At 43.3% G+C, this 19,882-nt stretch overlaps 1 protein-coding gene across 1 annotated transcript in view; it reads right to left on the bottom strand.

The window, feature by feature from the left end:
* Baiap2l1 (BAR/IMD domain containing adaptor protein 2 like 1) overlaps positions 1-15,498 on the bottom strand; it is a 97,760-nt gene extending 82,262 nt beyond the window's left edge. The window contains exon 1 of the mRNA XM_087903298.1: positions 15,216-15,498. Within this exon, the coding sequence (XP_087759424.1) occupies positions 15,216-15,266 (51 nt within the window). The 5' untranslated portion in view covers positions 15,267-15,498. The remainder of the gene's footprint in view (positions 1-15,215) is intronic.
* Positions 15,499-19,882: the final 4,384 nt, after the last annotated feature.

Raw genomic sequence — 19,882 nt, 5'->3', positions numbered from 1 at the left:
GTGGAAGATTCGTGCGGAGACAGCAGAGATGACCTTCTGGGCAGTGCCAAGAGCAGCTGTTTCACACCATCGACTTGAGCAACACCCTGTGCAACCTCTTATCTCTTACTCTACTTTGCCTTTTCCTTCCTTAGGAATGGGTGGGAGCAGAGATATCCTTGGCATGCTGCGTCTAGGTGGGGACCAGATTGGAAAATAGTTTTGCCTTATTGCTCTTAAAGACAATAATTAGGGGGAGATGTTGGGAGCCACCTGGAGGCACAGGTGGTCCTGCAGTTTGGAGGTAGCCACGTGGGGCTGAGCAACCCTGCCTGCACCCTTGCCTGCACATGCTCAGACCAGCAGAATGGCATTAACCAATCAGGACAGCGTTCAAGCTGCTCCACCGTTTAAAAGCAGATGCCTCGGGACCCTACTTCCTCTCTCTAAGCTTTCTCTCGTCCCTGCTCTATCTTCCCTTCCCTCAATTTTCCTCAAGGAAATGCTCCAAATAAAGATGTGACCAGAGAAGGAATTCTCGTTTTGGTGGCGTTCATTCCTGCGGGACAGGATGGCGCCCCGCAATTCTCCACTGTGGTTTCTGGTGGTGACCACAGCACCTGGGCACAGCTGTGGTAATCCAGGAAATAGCTGATGCTTGGATGCTTGTGGTAAGCTTGGTAGAAGTATAACAGACAACAGCTGCTTGAAACAAGGCAGTTGTTATTATTGCCACTTTCTCAATCCCTTTGGTTAAGTAGCAAGTAACAATTTAGGTCACGAGAATGTTGTAGTGATATTTCATTTGTACTTTAATAAACAAAGCTTGCCTGAAGTTCAGAGAGTAAAACAGCTGTACTAATCAGCCTTACAGACCAGGTAATGGTGACACATTGGCCACACTAATTTTCCATAAAACAAGGTAGTAGTAGTGCATACCTTTAATCCCAGCACTAGAGAGGAATATAAAATGGGAGGAGACAGCTCTCACAGTCTCATTCTGAGATTCCTGGAGGCAGAATCGCCATATCAGACTGAGGTAGCGGTAAGAGCCAGTAGCTGGCTGTTTTGCTTTTCTGACCTTCAGGTTGAACCTCAGTTTCTGTCTCTGGGTTTTTAACTGTGCTACAGAATGTGATCAGTATCAATCTTCAGTATTTATCCTGAAGACTGTACATACAGATATCTCTGAGTTCCTACCCTGTCTTAGAACAGTGAAGGATTAAAATGATTGCTGAAGGAGTATATAGCTAACTAACGTAGGGAAAATGTGTGCTGATAATTTCAACACTGATTTTTTATCAAATATGTATCTAGCTCAATCCATGCATTACTCACTCCTCTAGATACTGAGAATAGCAGTAAAAAAGGTAGGAAATCAATGCTTGTATGATGATTGCAGTCTAGTTAACACACACTACTCCTATAGCTAACATTAACTGAACACCTACCATGTGCCTGACATTATTTTACTATCACATTTGAACCTAGGAGTAACCTCATAAGTAGATAGTATTTTTAAAATTGTTTTTAAATTATGTATATGTGTGTGCCTGTGAGTGTAGGTGCCTGGTGGAGTCCAGAACCCATCAGTTGTCCTGGAACTGGAGTTATAAGGGGTTGTAAGTCACCTGACATGGGTGTTAGGAATTGAACTTGGGCTCTCTATAAGAGCAGTATGTGCTATTAACCACTGATTTATCTCTCCAGCCCTGAAGCACATTATTGTCTCTATTTATAGAAGAGAAAACTGAAGCATAAGGCAAACAGAGGAAGATGGCATTATTGAGTATCAAATGTGTCAAATGTGGGATAACATAATAGATGTATTGGTTAACTAAAGAAATCTTCTCAATGGGCACAACATTTTGATAGATCTTTAGTAAGAACCAGGTTTTAATTATTAACCAATAAAAACAACACAAATACAAAAGGACCTCCTACACCAGTGACACCTTTAATCCCATTACTTGGGAGGCAGAGGCAGGGGGATCTTTGTGAGTTTGAGGCCAGCTGGTCACAAAGGCGAGTTCCAGGACAGCCAAGGCTCTTACACAGAGAAACTTGTCTTGAAAACAAAACCAAACAAAACACCAAGAAAAGGAAGAAAAAAATCATCAGGTTTTATACGTTTAAAATATTTTGCACACTTAGAGATGCAATGTGCTAACGAACATAGTTGATATCCTGTACCTCAAGCTGCTCCAAGTAATGACACTCATGCTAACAAATAAATTAAAATTCATTTGTTCATTGTGTATGTTCATATGTGTGTGTGGTGTATGAACACCTGTGTGTAAGTGGTTTGTGTGCCTGTGCACACATGGAGGCCAGGAGGATGAGGTATTCTGCTCTTTCACTGTCTTCTTTTCTGGAGACAAGTAGTGGAGCTAGCTAGGCTAGTGGCCAGTGGTTTCTGCCATCTCCTGTCTTCACTCTGTACAGTGCTGCTGTTACAGGCAAGCATGTGGCCATTCCTGGGTTTTTATATAGGCACCGGATTAGAACTCAATTTCTCATGCTTTCACAAGTCTTGCCCATTGAGCCGTTTTCCCAGACCCTATCTATTTAGTTCTAGAACTTCACTCAAGCTAGGAAAATGAGCCCAAAACTATGAGGCATACCTCCAGCCCAATCACTAAAGTTTCACTAAAATAATCATAACACAACTTAAGTAGAAGGAATTATCATTTTCCTGTTTTTTTTTTTTTTAGGATTTTTTCAATCGGAAATAAACTGTCTATTACTTGCAGTCCCAGGAACCAGACTCTGACAAGCATCTGAAAGTGACAGGAATGTAGCCTGTACCTTTCTTAGTAAGTCACAGGGTCAGTTCTGCACTTAAGAGGAGTGGCTGTGACCCGTCATCTGTCCTAAACTATACACCTATCATCCCCGTGTCTGTCCTGAGCAGTGTGCTCTAATCAGATGAGCTTCCCATACTTTTCACAGGTTATCACTAGTTTTGAACCTGTCCAGTACACAGCTGAACCTAGAAAGGGATCAACTATTGGCAACGGGAAAATCTTTAAAAACAGTCTTAAGAATTGTACTTTGAGTGTTTTTAATTTAATTTCTGTTGCAATTGTGGTTTCAGATTAGTAAGCATCTCAAATATCCCTATATGTAAAATTTAAGAGAAAAAAAATATAAGACTTTAAGATTTTAAAGTTTAAAGGTTAACTTACAAAACAGGTAGCAAGAAAGAAGTTTTATATCAGTTACAATATATTTAATTGAAATGGAATCTATATGTCTATTTCTGTTTATTTTGGGTGAAACATAAAAGTAACCATTTCAGGGCCAAAGAGATGGTTCAGTGGGTAAAGGCACTTGCTTTCTAACCTGCTAACCAACCCTAACTAAGTTTGATCTCTGGAACTCACATAGTGGAAGAACTAATTCCTAGTTGTTCTCTGATCTTCTTGGGTGTGCTGTCACACACACAGAAAGAATCTTAAAAAGTAAATTTTGATACAATTTACTCAAAGTAACTCAACTTTCTCAAGAGTCTAACTCAAGAGTGTAGAAAGGGCAAGTTTGTTTCCTGTTGCCTTCCACTTAACTTTTTTGTTACTTTAAAGATTTTATTTTTAAATTTTGTGTGCGTGTGTGTGTGTGTGTGTGTGTGTGTGTGTTTGCACATGTGTGCATGTGAGTTCAGTGAGCGTGGAGGCCAGAAGAGGGTGTTGGTTCACCAGAAGCTGGAATTACAGGCAGCTGAGTTCTGGGTGCTAGGACCTAAACTAGAGTCCTCTTTCCAGCTATTACTATACATTTTATAGTGAAGGGATTGTTACTACTTCAGGACTTTCAATCTCCAAGATGGCAAATAAATAAAGCAGTTGAAGCAACAAACTGGAGGGCATCTCAACCCCCTGCTGTTACATGGCCAAATGTGCACATTCTTCAGCCTGTAAACCATTTAGATCTCGAAGGTTTGCTCATCTATTTTACTCCCTGTTTTGGGAGCATACCATCAACATAACCCCAAACCCATTCCACCGCCAGAAAGGGACAGAAAACTGAAACATTTTATCTCATTTACACCTGTTTCACCTTTATCAACAAAGATTTGAGGTAACTGTTAAAGTCAGTGACTAACCAGAAAGAGAATCAAAGCAGAGAAACAGAAACACTAAATTAAGACTGATGAAAACAAGAACAGAAGTATAGAGGTTTGATTGTTCACAATACCACGTGATTACTCTGTAAATACCATACATTCCAAATTACCCTAATCGTGGTAGAAATGAAATCTCAGGTGTTCTAGACAATGTCTATATTCTATATACTGTTGATAGGTATGTTTTTCTACTATAAACACATAAAATCTCTCTCTGTCTCTCTCTGGATTAAAAAGGAAGTGGTTTTAAAACATCTCTGTAACTGACTAGAGTTCAGGGTAAGGTATACTCACAACAACGCATATTACAACATTATATGGTGCATATTTGCTTTAAAATGCAGCAACCTTTGGACCTACAGCTCCCTTCTGGGAATTTAACTTTCAGATCAACTTAGATTGGGGTAAAGCTTTATATGCAGCCATGCCTACTGCAGTGTCTTAATAGCAAAGTACTGGCAATGATCTATATCTAACAAGAGGGCTAGATCAATAAATCATGAAGAATTTCAGAATACTGTAGAGTCATCAAAATGATGACTTTGGACTCGCCAAGATAGGATAGATATGGAGTATTTTCTCTCAATTTGTCAAATACAAATGGACTATGTTAATGTATTTATTGCCTGTATATATTGCAAAAAGTTACTGTACTTACTGTATATAGTTTTTCTTATATTAGTTATAGCCTTTTTATTTTAGACAAAAAAAGGAGAGATACAATAGTGGTATATTATTTGTGTTTTAATAAATAAAGGTTGCCTGAAGATCAGAGGGCAAAGCAGCCATAGTAGTCAGCCTTACAGGCCAGGGAGTAGTGGCACACACCTTTAATCTCAGGATTTGGGAACCAGAGGCAGGTGGATCTCTGTTAGTTCAAGGCCACCCTGGGCTATGTGACACTAAATCTGTCTAAAAGAGAAACAGAGCTCACACAAAGGTGGTCCCAGCACTTGGGATCACACACCTTTAATCCCAGAACTAGGGAGGTGGAGACAGGAGCAATATGGCTAAGGGGAGGAGGCTGGAAAGAAACAGGAACTTGGTGGAGTGTGGAGTTTGAGGTTGGTGGAGAGCATTGCTGGATCTTCCCTTTGTTTGTCTGAACCTTGGTAGAGGTAAGATCTCTTTAGTGCTTGGCTGCTTTGCTTTTCTGATCTTCAGCTTGAGTCCCAATATCTGTCTCTGGGTTTTTATTATTCATGCTACACTTACATGGAAATTTGTACTGGAAAGAGTTGACTACAACAGCTAGTATGCAATATGAGATTCTGGATGACTTACTTTTAGAATTTTCATAGAAAATTTGAAAATAGTCTGCTAAAAGAGAAAAATAGTTTTAAATTTTTCTTAACTTGACAAACACATAAAACATTGTGGAAGATGCAGAAAGGTGTACTTTTCAGGACTTGCTTTCAAGTACATACAATTACAATACAATCAGGATAAAGACTCCAATTAAAAGAAACATTCTGGCCAGGTGTGTTGAGGCACAGGCCTTTAATCTGTGAGCCAAAGGCCAGCCAGGTTGCATAGTGAATTCTAGGCCAGTCTAGAATTTACATAGTGAGACTGTGTCTCAAAAACAAACGGACAAAGAAAAGCACAAAACATTTCCTGCACTACAGAGATGGCTTAGTGGATATAGTAACTATCAAGTAAGCATGAGAACCTGAGTTCAGATCTCTCAACACCATGTATGTAAACAACAAGTGTGGCAGCCAAGTCTGTAAACCCAAGGACAAGCGTATCCCAAGAGCTCATCGGTCAGCCAGCCTAGCATGATCAGTGAGCTCCAGGTTTAGTGAGAAGCCCTGTCTGAAAAAATACAGTGAAATGTAACTGAAGATGACACCTGATGTTGACATCTGGCCTCCAAATACATGCATACACATACGTATACATCCACACAATATATACACACATGCTCTTCCTACACACATATAGAGAGATGGGGAGAGAGAGAATGAATCAGATAGACAGAGATACAAAACATTTCCTTTAGTAGATACCAGCACTGAAATTTCTTGATTACACTGTAACTCACTGAAACTGCTTTTAAAAACTAGCTTACAGTACCCATACCAATAAAATTTGCACATTTCCAAGAAAAGTTATATAGAAAGGTACTTTCATTAACACTCAGTGAGCAAGAAAATCCAATTGACTGAAACTCTACATTCTATTCCAGTGCATTTAAAGAGAACTCATCTAGGTCTAGGGCATCTCTTCCATAGTAAAACTTTTTAATGTATCCAGCTATGACAGTGTAGTCTCTAATAAAGTTAGTGTTTTACTACAGTGAAAACTGTTAACCATAGAGCCCGAGACCCAAAATCACCATAGGTCCTGACTCTGTCTCTGACAGTGTCTCCTACCAGATCTATAAGATGCTGCACAGAAACAGATCATCAGCAGACCAGGGGCAAACATTTTAAATATTAAATTTTCATTTACATATACCAATCGGAGAGTAAAAATGAAGAAAGACCAACAATATCAATTTTGGGCAAGGTTAAATACAGAGCTACTGGAACTCTCATAGGCTGAGTACAGGGAAGTTGTGGGAGTCAACCAGTACAACCACTGTGGAAAACCACTCAGTACTTCCTACTAAATTTCATGATCTAAATGCTTCACACTTAGTCGAGTTACGCCTGTGTGCATACCCAAGAAATATAAGGATGTATGCCTATCAGACATGTACCTGAGTGTTATAAAGCATCATTTGTGACATCCTGGAGACAACCAAAAAATGCCTGTGATATATTCTGATGGTAAAATATCAATCAGCAACAAGAATGAGCAATGACAATTAATGTACCAACATGGATGAATCTGATAACCATACTGAATAAAAGACAGATAAAACAGCAAATACCATTAGAGGTTAGAAGAGTGACTTCCCATACTGTATAGTGACCAAAAGATAACACAAGGGCAGTTCAGTGGGGCAGATCAGATTACTTCTTGATCTGGGAACTGGTTACATAGTGTTTACTTTGTGAATACCTGTGTCACAGGTAAGTTAAGTCAATGTTAGTGCAGTTTTGTGATAGTTTTTACTTTGTAACTGTAGAATAAACATCCACATGGAATGCTAAAGAAAAAAGAATCCTCGCAATTAATTCCATGCACACTAGGTTTCCTTTGCAAGTCTATGCAAGGCCAGACATAATGTTAAGTACTGAAAAATGTCACAAATATAAACTTAAAAGCTACCTAAAACTGACAAAGGATGCCACCGCTCTAAGTTGGCCCAACTTCTCTCACATCACAATAAAGGATACTGCACAGCCATGTTACCATAGTTGTAAAACTCCTTAGAAACAAAAACATGTTTTGCTAGCAAAAGGCAAACTATTGTTTGTTCCCTTTATTTTTATTTTACCAAACAAAAAGCTAAATTACTGGGCTGTTTCCATTCATATTCAAAACCTAGCAACTCTTCCTATTGTTCTGTTGCACAGGGTTCTCATATCAAATCCCCTTTTTAGTCACTGGATAGCTAAGAGCAAGTTGTCCAGACTTCTGCAAATCTCAATTTATCTTTAGGATACCTGAAGGAAGAAGAGTTCTAGGAAAAGATAGAGATGCCAAATAGAGTACAGAGCAACAGAAATAAGTACACCTCAGAGGGCAGTTTTCTTTTTTCTTTCTTTCTTTCTTTTTTTTCTGACTTTTTAAAAAAGCTACTGATTTTTAAAACAGATTTATTTTTATTTGTGTGTGTTTGTACACACAACATGTGTATGCAGGTGCCCAAAGAAGCCAAAAGAGGATATGGGATACCTTGGAGCTGGAGTTGCAAAGAGTTGTGAGCTTGGTGCCGGGATTCAAACTTGGGTCCTCTGGAGGAACATTATGTACTCTTAATTAACCGCCGAGCCATCCATCTCTCCAGCACTTGTTTTTCACTTTTCTGAGACAGTGTTTTTTTACTCTGTAGTCAAGGCCATTCTTAACTCACAGCTATTCTCCTGCCTCCGCTTCCCCAGTGCTGTGATTAAAGGAGTAAGCCAGTATGCTCAGTTAGACAGGGTTCTTATAAAGCTTTATATACTAGACTTGTCTATCCACTCTGGAAACCAAGCAGACCCCTTAAATAACTCCCATTAAACTCAAGCTGAGAAGATAAACAAGGGAACAACATGCGCAGATGGTTTGCTCTACAGTAAGAGAACAAATGTATCTCCATTTCTTAAAGGTTTGTTCAAAACATGTCTATGAAGATGAATTTCCAGAAAAGAGAAATTTTCAGTGACGTTTTAGATGACCAAATTATGAAAATGTATTGGGTGGGTACACTTGTTAGTCACCAGACACAATCACTATTCAGAAGCAATGGGATGACTGAAGCTGGTCACTCAGACTCCAGGTTTGTTTCTCAACTTAAAAATGGTTGGTGCTGAAGATGGCTCAACAGTTAAGAGCACTCACTGCCCTTGCAGAGGATGGGACTCAACTCCCAGCAACCTCAAGGTAACTCAAAACTGCCTGTAACTCTAGTTCCAGAGGATGTGACGCCTTCTTCTAGGCTCTACAGATACCAGGTATGCATGTGGTGTACACACATACATTCAGGTAAACACTCATATACATAAAATAAAAAGTTCAAGAAAAAAATTTTTCTGTTTTTTTTTCTAAACTTTCTTTTTATTTGTGTCTTTCACATCAATGCATCTCAATTCCATTCATTTCTCGTCCCTTTGTATCATCCCTCTGCCCTTGTAACCCCCCCACAAAAAGTTAAATTAAATTAAAAAGAAAAAAAAGGAAAAAATCTCATCATAGAAGCTATAATGTGACATACTGAGTCACACAGTAAGCCCTTTTATCCTTATGTGCAAGTGTTTATTGCAGAGTCTGGTTTGAGACCTCTGGTTTCTGCTACACTATCAATGCTGGGTCCTTACTGGGACTCCTCTTGGATATTCTGTTGTTGTCCTGTGTCGTGAAGATCCTGCAGCACTGGGTCTGCAGGACCAGCCCCTTCTTGTGCTCCAGTAGATCATAGATGGTGTAAATGTTGGGATGGGTCAACTCATAACTCTGGTTCTGGGCCTGGGTAGTTGCAGGGTTGGTCAGCCCTATCTTCACTACCAAGATGAGTTCACCATTGCCCTTGCTAGTTCATCCCTTGCAGAAATGAATAAGGGGCAAGGCCCATTTTGGCTTTCACATTCTCAAGGTCGACTTTCCCGCACTTACACCATCAAACACAGCTCTACTACATTGCCCAGGTGAGGTGTAGGGGCCACTCTCCCAAGTGCTGCAGCTGATCTGGGGCAGAAACACCTTTCCTGCTCTTATGACCTCAGAGTCAGCTCTTCTCCCATCCATCACAGAGCGAGGTGGGAACATCTCTCCCGCACGCCACCATATGGCAGAGCCAGATCTCCCTTGTTCATGTTCTTGGGGTGATTCACCCATGCTCGTTTGAACAGGGTCAACTCTGCTGTGCTGCCCAGGCAAGGTGCAGGGCCCACTTTCCCAAGGGCTGCAGTTGGTAAGGGGGAGGGTTAGTTCCCTCACCCACCACAGGTGGCGGAGGCAAAAGCGGGGATGGGGGGTGGGGGGGAAGCATCTTTCCCTCATCCTCACCACCTCAGGGCAGACTAGAAGGGTGTGGCCAGATATCTCACTCTCATACCCTCAGGGCCAGCTCACCCATGCCTTTGCCAACAGGGTCAGTTCCCTCCTCTGTCACAGTGGTGAGGGGAGGGGTAAAGGGAGGCATCTCTCCCACACCCACACCTTGACATGACAGATGAGTAGTGGGGACAGCTCTCCCATGCTCATAGCTTTCCTAGTACAGGCCTGCACTCTCCCAAATGCTGCAAGATGGGGAGGGGCAGGGGCATCTCTCCCACTCTTATGACCTCAGGACCAGCTCTCCTACCGGCCTCAGGAGTTGAGGGGCAGGAGGACCTCTCTTCCTAGACCATGCTGCCATATGGGGGGGCAGAACCAGACTTCCCACACCATATTCTTGGGTCCAGCTCACCTGTACCCCCATCAACAGGGTTGGTTCCCCTGTGCTGTCCATACGGGGTGCAGAGTCTGCTTTCCTGAGTGAAGCTGGTAAACGGGGGAGGGTCAGCTCCCTCAAAAGCTGAAGGTGGTAGGGCACCTTTCCTTCACCCCCACCACCACACCACAGACAAGGGAAGCAGTACCAGCTATACCCCTCTCAAGCCCTTAGGGCTGGCTTACCAGTGCCCCTGTCTACAGGGTCAACTCTATGGTGCTGCCCAAGTGACAGCAGGGCCAATTCTCCTGAGTGCTGTAGCTGGTGAGGGGTTGGGTTAAATAAAATCTTTAAAAAATGATAACACAACATCCACATCTACCTTTGGGTAGTAGTATAATGATACAAAACACTTTATGCAAATGTCAAGGGAGGGAGCCGAGATCTGAACAAAGGATTAAACACTTAAATTGATTGACTGTGCACTGGTTCAACAAATACACCTTCGAACCAGGAACTGTTCTAGGTGCTTGAAATACAACAAAACAAAGTTATTTACCGTGTGCAGCTCACATTCCTGTTGGGGAGGAAAGACAGATGAACAAACATAACGAATAAACACATCACACACTATATTCTACAGTTGTAAATTTTATGGGCGGAAAGGTAAAGTAGCTTAAGGTGGGGTTGGGAGATAGACTGGTTATTTTAAGAGAATTAAACTGGCCTTCTTGAAAAGCTGAAATTTACTGACTGCTTTATGTGAAACATTTTATTGTATCTTTCCCCTTGAGACAGGGAGGGTCTTACTGTGCAGCCTTGGCTAGCCTGAACCCACTTTCCAGACCAAGCTGGCCTTGAACTCACAGAGACCCACATGTCTCTCTGTGTCTCCCAAGTGCTGGGACTAGAGCTATGTGCCACCATGCCTGTCATAATTATTTTGAAAACTAAATTTGGGGGTTGGGAAATGACTTGGTAGGTAATGTGGTTTTGCATAAGTATAAGAACTTTAGTTTACTGTGAGGCAGGTGGATCTCTGTGACAGCGAGTGCCAGGCCAGGCCAGGATCTAAAGCGACACTGAGAAACTCTGTCTCGAAAACAAAGCAAAGCAAAACAAAACAAACAAATAAAAAAAAATTAGTTTAAACTCCCTAGCGACCACATAAAAAGTCAAAGGAGGCAATGTGCACCTGAAATCCCAGTACTGGTGAAAAAGAAACAGGAGGATGTCTGGGGCTCGTTAGCCAGCCAATCTAGCCAATATGGTGAACCTCCAAGCTCACTGAGAGATCATGTCTCAAAAACAAGGTGGAAAGTGATTGAAGAAGATGCTTGTTGTAGACCTCTGTTCTCCACTGCTTATACACATGCACACACACACACACACACACACACACACACACACACACACACCACTCTAAATTATTCCTTGGCACTATAAACAATTTTGCAAAGACTTGAAAAGGATTACAATCTAAGAACTTTTGAAATTACAGTTGGTGCTAAATGTTTGTTCTTTTAAAAATGTATTGTATATTTGATTTTGTTTTAAAGACTTATTTTTTATTATGTTAAGTTGTATGAGTATGTGTACATGTGAGTGTAGATGCCTTGATGACCAGAGTCATCAAATCTCTTGAATTAGAAATACAGGCAGTTGTAATTCATTCTCCATGGGTGTTAGGAACCAAATTCAAGTCCTCTGCAAGAGCAGTAAATGCTGAGCCATATCTCCAGCTTTTGTATGTATGTATGCACACACACACACACACACACACTTTCCCTAAGCTATATACACTGCACCTTAGTTCTTTAATAGAATGAATCTTATTATGTTAGTGGCAATAGATAAAGATTTTGTCTACGTTCCTTTCCCTCTGTCCTTTGTGAGTGTCATTTCTTGGGCTGACACTGGGGGTGTGATGGTGCACACTTTTGGTCCCAGCAGAAACAGGCGAATATCTGTGAATTCAAGGCCAGCCTAGTCTACAAATTGAATTCCAGGACAGCCAGGACTGTTAGCACAGAGAAACCCTATTTCGAAAATACAAAACAAACAAAAACAAAAAACAAAAAAATTTCCAACTGCTAGGAAGGTTGTGGTTCCTCTTAAGCAAAGTTTTTTGAACTTTACTTCATCCTCATCCACTAAAGAATGAATTCATCAGGAAACTGCAAAATCACAAGAAAGTTTTGAGAGCAATTATGGGCACACTATAGACTAAGCATGGGAAAAGGACTGGGATCTTTGGCTAACCTCAAATCATCAACAGTACTTCATATTTCAGGGCTCATTATCATGCTATTTGTTTATGAGGCACTAAAACACACATCCTTCTGGGAGTTAGCACGACTATCCAGTAATCATTTGTCTAAGTACCGTTTTTTAAAAAAACTAAGCCAAGGTATAAATATATACTTAAGGATATCTGACACTGCGTAGAGGATAACACTACTTTACCAACCTCCCACCGCTCCAAAGAATTTATTCCTTTATTTAAGAGATATTTGAGTATATATTTTTTAAAAACACATACACACAACTAAAACCCAGACAGGCAAGACATTAAGTCTCATTTGCAGGTGGCCTTTGTAACTGCACCTGGATAGGTTGTGTGTCTATTAGTAAAATACTGTAGACTGCTAGGTAACACAAAGGGAAATCTGTTTTTAAAAGAACATTCACCAACATTGCCAGTAGAATTTTGACAATATTGCACTTAAATTGTTTTTAACTTTGATTATGATAAAAAGACTTTTCAGGCGTCTAGTCACTAAAATCTAACCTTTTGTCTAGTACTGTGATTTTTAAGGAAAAGCTGGTTAAAATCAATTGGCATTTAGCAAGCTTGAGACATGTTTTCAACACATGGGAACGGAAAGCACTGGTCTCTGATCTTCAATCTACTATAACCTTTCAAAAACCATGAGCCAATGTGGTTGTACACACTTTCAGTCCCAGCACTGGAGAGGCTGAGGTCAGCCTGGGGTACACAGTGAGGCTGGCCTAGACTACATAAACGAAAGTGGCTCCAAAAAAGAGAAAAAAAAAAAAACAAAAACAAAAAACCTAGCCCTTTAATCCTAGTACTTGGGAGGAGGGAGAGAAAGGAGGCTCTGAATCTGAGACCAACCTGGTCTACATATCAAATTCCAGGCCGGTTGGGCCTACATAGCGAGACCCTGTCTCTAAATAAATTAGAACAACAAAATATCCTAAGAAGAATTTACTATGCCTTATGTTTACAAATATGGATAACTAAAACAACGAAATCAACAATTTCCCTCTTGCTCCAGTTCTGTAGCTAAAAAGACACGCCAAGGTGGTTAATATTTGTGGCACTGTAATTTGCTTGGACACACCCCACCAAAGATTTCTCAGTCAGAAGTGAGGAAAAAGAGCAGTAGAGCGTCTGATTGCTTGTCTCAAGTTGACATTTTCTTCCCAGACCAGCAAGATAAACAATAGGTGTGTTTGAGAAACTTTAGGGCTTTTTACCCCAAAGCAGATACCCAGATCCCACACATAAACAATTACCTACATCCCCTCAGTTACACTTTTCCCTTAACTCTCATCTGAGGAACTTGTCTCTCCTGAGGCTAAAGAGTTAGACCGGTTTATTTACATACTCAATCAGCACCGCACACCTCCAGTCTTTTAGATCATCTAAGTACGAACAATCTCAACCCAAATAAGGCTCTAAATTAACATCCACATTTCTGGTTTTTCTAAAAATTGCCATTTATTAAGGAAACACACCAATAGGAACAAGTTTTGGTTACAGTTGCAGACCTCCAAAATAATAATAATAATAAATATCTACCTAGAAAGTATAATCCATGTTAAGTGTTATAATACACAGATGAAGGGAGCTGATACATTTTGAACTTCAATGGATTTTGAAAATATTTTCATGTTGCTTTAAAATGATTTTCCAACAAGACAATAAACTCTGACTTCTGGAACTCACTCAGACTTTGCAAATCTAGAAACTCTATTTTAGGGATTAAAAAAAAAATCTACAGAAATGACCAAAGAGTAGTCTTTAACCATGGCTACAAGCAAATTTAGAGAACTTTAAATCTCTAGGGTTCAATGGGCCTAAGTGGAATTAAAACAAAAGTTGTTTTGTATTCTATTAATAGCATATGATTAAACGCGTATCTTATTTCAAATGGAATTCATTTATAAGTACTTAAACTTACTAAACTGGCCACTAATCCCATGTCTGTTTCTGGAAAAATTCTCTCACATAACATGCAAGTTAAAGGACCAATCACCATGCGTTCTGCTAGCTTAGGTCAATTCTTATTAAAATCTCAGTGCTCTCTGACTCCAACAATCTCCCCAAATCCTGGACGTAGGAAAAGTAAAACGCGAGCGAACAAGATCCCAACAATCGCATACATGCATAAAACTGCCAAAACGGTAACAACAACAAAAAAAGCCAAATTAAACTTAAAAGCTACGGTATGAAAGAGTCCAAGAGGGGGGAAGGCGTTTCAAGTCTTCCCAAGAGCAGTTTCGCTGGCAGCCTAGAAAATTCCGAGTTGAGGGAGCCAGGCTCACCTGGCGATGGATTCCTAATTACGGAGGAGTTTCTCCCCTACATTCTTGAGCGCTTTCTTTTCTTCGCGGAAACTCGAGCCTGTCTCTCTCTCTCTCTCTCTCTCTCTCTCTCTCTCTCTCTCTCTCTCTCTCTCTCTCTCTCTCTCCTCTTTTGGATCTGGGAAGGGTTTAGTCACGACGGTCAGACCAGCACCCTCACTGATCACAAAGAGAAGTTGGGGGGGGATCCTGAGGACCCCACAGATTGTCGTCCATGTCTCCAACCCCCTTCCCCCCACCACGGGAAATGTGCGGGTCCCCTGGGCGTCTCCGAGAGCCCAGAGGGGACAGACCTTTCCCATGTAAAGTCCCCACTTTATCTCAAAAGTGAGAAAGAATCTCGACCTATCCCCGCTGGCGACAAGGGTCAGCTGCTTGGTGGGGCGCACGTTCCTGGCCTCGGACCCTGGAGTCCCCAAGTCTCTGGGTCTCCCAGCCTCCGCCTTCAGTCTCGAACCGCGATTCCACGGGGTCCCAGACCTCCCTGCACCGCTCTCGAGCTCCTCCTCAGAGTCCCACGCTTACCCGGTATGTGTTCTCCGTGAGCCGGTTCACCTCCTCCGGCCCCCGAGACATGGCTGCAGCCTCCGGGAGGGCGAGCGCGGGAGGACGCGGCGGGGCCTCGTGGCCGCCGGACTCCGGGCGGCGGGAGCGCCTAGGACTTGCGACTCGAGCGGCCCTCGAGAGTCGGCCGCCGCCACAGCCGCCAGCCGGAGAGAGCCAGCGCGCGTCTCCGCTGCCAAAATGTCAAAACTTTGCAGCGCTTCGAGCAGCGAGGTGCGGCGAGGTAAACGTAGCCTGACGCGGTTGGGACGAGCGAAGGGACGGGCAAGCCCCACCTGAGGCGGGAGGGGTGGGAGGGGCTGGGCGGCCATGGGGCGGGGCAGCCCCACCTGAGGTGGGCGGGGTCTCGGCCGGGTAGGCCGGAGTGGGCGGGGCGGCCTCGCTTAAGGCCGCCGCGGGGACCGGGAAGAGACTTGTGGAGCTCGGTGGGCGTGGCCTGGAGGCTTGGAGAGCCCGGTCCGCCTTCGGGGCTGATTGGCCTCAGCCGAGGCGGTGGGGAGGGGTGGCGTTGAGGAGCCAGCGGGAGGGGACGCGCCCCTACCCCGCCTGAAACGGCCTGCTGGGCGTGGCCTAGATGGTCGATGGGCGTGGCCGAAACGAGATGGGACGGGGTGGCGGTAGCCGCCCCAGCTGAGGCCGCCGGAGTGGCCGGACAGGGTGGGCTTGGCCTCGCAGACTGATGGGCGGTGCTGAAGCGAGCTTGGATTGGATTGAGAAGCTCTGGCTCAGGCAGGCAGCGGATAGAGGGGTCTTGGTAGTCGCTGGTGGGCGAGGCTGAAGCGAGGCGAGGTGGGTGCAGTGGACCCTGGGGATCGATCGGTCAGGGGGCTTCCTCCCCTGAGGCTGGCGGGGTGGCTCTCCCAGAATTCCAGTCACGCCCCTACCCTCACTCTCGCAGTACTTTTTAAGCAAAACTTGGACCTAAGGCGTCCAGGTCTCTGGTCTTGGGTCCTACACAAGGTGCTGGCCCTGAAAGCTCGAGGCCCACGCCCTTCGCTGGCGAATCCTCGGAGCCCTCTGCCCTTTGGGGGACTGTGAGGAGAGGGTGTTCTACACACACAGGTCGATTTCCCTCTTTGACTCTTGTCTGCTCCCCATCCAAGTGCCTTAGGACACAGCTTCTTATGGACGGAAGAAAGGAGTCACCACTTGTCTCAGTTTTGAAACTTGGGATGTGTCAAAAACGTAATAGACGCCAAGATCGGATTCCTGGAATAACAGAGCATTAAGAATAACTTAAAATTTCATGCCTTACAACTATGTAAATCACAAGATTGTTAAAAAAGTTTGTGTGTGTGTGTGTGTGTGTGTGTGTGTTATGCAAGAAGTCAACCGTAGGCGTCATTCCTCAATCGATACCCACATTTTTCTTTTTTTGGAGACAGAGTCTCTTACTTGAGTAGTTAGTTTGGCTAGACTGATGGTCATCAAGTCTCCACAAGCACCCAGGGATCTATCTGTTTCCCACGGGAATTACAATCTACCATTTGTAACTTATTTATTTATTTATTTACTTACTTACTTGTTTTTTTGTGTGTGTATGGGTTCTGGGCATCAAACTCAGGTCCCTAGGCTTGCACCGTAGCACTTTCCAGACTGACCCATCTCAGTCCCCTGTTGCAGCACTTTTTAAAGTCCTGGTCAGCTGAGGTGTTAAGGATGTCTTCTCTCCTTTCACCTTGCAGAGGCTATGGAGGTGTGTGGCTTTTTGAAAAGTGTTTATTTTACATATACAGACACTTTGCCTGTGCACCATGTATATGCCTGGTGCCCTGAGAGGTCAGCAAACTGAGATTGCAGGTGGCAGTGAGCAGCAAGTGGGTGCTGGGAATTGAACCTGGGTCCTCTGGAAGAGCCGCCAGTGCTCTTAACCACGGAGTCACCTCTCTAGTTCCTCCTGGTGCTTCCTGTTCTGTCTTCACCCAGTCACACCCTGTCCAACTGTGGGCATGCGCTGGAGTACCCGTCTAGGACTGAGGTAAACCGGACTCCAGGCGCCCACCGCAGCCTCCTCTTAGCAGGAAACACTGCTTAGCATTTGAGACTTGCACTTAACAAGAGTGAGTGGGGTCTTAGTTTTAAAAGCTGTCCAGGTACGGCTGCTTTGTCTATGAGCTCTTAGGATCTGAAACTTCTAAACTGCTCTGGGATAAAGTTCACCAGGAAATACACACAAAGAGAGCACTGTGTGGCCCAGATGGAAACATGGAAAGTATGAGCTCCTCCAGACTTAGAATAGACAGAAGCACTTGGACTTTAGGGCAGTCTTATCACGTTTTGAAAGCTATAAAACATATCTGGCTTGGAAACCAAATGTTGGTGCCATTGCATCATGTGCGTGTTGCATGTGGGAGGAAATAACATATCGGACCTAGGTTGTAGGCAAGGGGAGAAGCTCCCTGTTTCTTTAATGAATCTCCAGGAGCCTGGCTCAGGAAATGTGCCACTGGGCTTCACTTGCTATGTGTGGTGTGGTAAGCAGGACCCTATAATTACACCCATTACATATTAGGGTTCATCAAGCGTGTCTGCTGGCTTTTATTTGGACTTGAAAATCCTTGTCTTACCTTGGCAGGTCACCTTTTGTCTCGGAACGCCTCACTGTGCCTTCCTTCTGATGAATGAGGTCATTCCACCCTCCGCTGCCAGGCAGTCATCCGAGGAGCTGTAGAGAGAGCAGCAGCTTAACCTCTAGCACCCCACAGCTTGGCAGCACCAGTTCGGAGCCAGAGAGGACAGATTAACAAGCCGTCATAAAGCCAGCGAGGCTCTCAGATGGCCCAGTTAGATTGCCAAGGGTAGAATTTGATCAGAGACCCAGGTTCTTAATTGTATGCAAATCCTTGCACAGATTATCAGGGCATATTTAACTCAACTTTATGGAAATAACTTCCTTGTTATGATCTTTCTGATTCCTGAAAATCTTTTGAGAATGGTCAGTTTCATATTTTTTTTTTCTAATGGTGCCAGGAATGGAATCCGGGGCCTTGCTTACACTAGACAAATGCTCTACTGCTAAGCCATATCCTAGACCCTCACTGGGAGATTCTAGGCAAGTACTCAACCCGTAAACTGTAACTCTAGAGTAGGAATAGTCAGCTTTAGCCAGGTAGACTTCTGGCCAGGCGGTGGTGGCGCAGACCTTTAATCCCAGCACTTAGAAGACAAGGGCAGGCAGACCTCCGAGTCTGAAGCCATCCTGGTCTACAGATCAAGTTCCAGGATAAAGTTGCACAAAGAAACCCTGTCTTGAAAAACAAAACAAAACAAACAAACAAGAAACACAAACCAAACCAACCAGCTAACCAGCCAAACAGCAACAACAACAATAAAGAATGGTTAGTTTTAAATCTGTCTAGAAATCAAGCATAAGGCTTCCAACCCAAGTTCCAGGCTAGGCACTAGGTATTTAACCTAGGAGGTCTTTGTTGAACAAAAGAGCAAGTGGATATTGATTATTTTCTCAGTGCCAGGCACTCTGAGTATGTGTGTATGTGGGTGGAGGTTGCTGGGAGGTAGAATGAATTGGACTGGACTCATCTTTTAATGCATGTGCAGAAGGCAGAATTCGAGGATTGAGCTGAAAGCTGTAATAGAGGTACAGCTGACCATGCCATAGGCAAAAAGGTGGGCTCAATCTCAAAAAGTCCATTTAGACTCATCAAGGGTATTTGTTGATTGCACACACGCTTGAGAACCCATGAGGTCTTAGATGTTCTTGGACTTTACAGTGCCCATCAAGAATGGAAGAAAGTCAATCGATAGAAAGGAATGACTCAGTAGAAGGTAAGGTGGGCTGGTCACCATCATATTGTTTCTCAGTGCAGTTAAGTGCTGAGAAATCCACCTTCCCCCAACCCTTAGCCATCCAGCCTCTTAATATCTTAGCAAAGCACTTCCCCATGGGCAGGGAACTATTGTCTCCTCTCCTAGCTCTTGCTTCAGTTAAAGTAATCAAATGTCCTGTTTATGTTGACATAGTTTGTAAGGTGTAATAGTAGGACCTGGAGGTGGCTCAGTGGGTAAAAGGTTTGTCGTGCAAACTTGAACACTTGAGTTAGGATCCCTGGCACCTACACACACACACACACACACACACACACACACACACACACACACACACAGAGCAAAACAACAACAAAAACTCCACCAACCCCTAAAAAACCTAGGTCTATAACCCCAGGGCTGGAAGTTGGGATGGGTCAGAAGAATGATAGGGTGATCGGTGGGGCTGCCCGGGCAGCTAGAGCAATTGAAATGGCAAGGTCCAGGTTCAGGGAGACCCTCTGCCTTCCACATCCACACACATGAGTATGCATACCCACATATTAATGCACATACAGGCATACAACACACACATTCACTCAAAAGATGTCAGTGGTAATGCCAATACGATCTTTTGTTTATTTTTAAAGGATTTACTTTATTGATTCACTTTCTTTTTTTTTTTTTTCTCAAGACAGAGTTTCTCTGGGTAGCCCTGACTGTCCTGGAACTCACAATGTAAACCAGGATGACTTTGAACTCACAGAGATCTACCTGCCTCTGCCTCTCCAGTGCTGGGATTAAAGGTAATTTACTTTATTTCTATTTACGTGTGTGTGTGGGGGGGATTTTCCTTGGAGGCC

This window comes from Myodes glareolus, chromosome 2 (genome assembly GCF_982192425.1).
Source record: "Myodes glareolus chromosome 2, mMyoGla1.1, whole genome shotgun sequence".
Lineage (NCBI taxonomy): Eukaryota > Metazoa > Chordata > Mammalia > Rodentia > Cricetidae > Myodes > Myodes glareolus.
The sequence above is the reverse complement of the archived record's forward strand: the minus strand, read 5'-3'. Positions and strand labels throughout refer to the sequence as shown.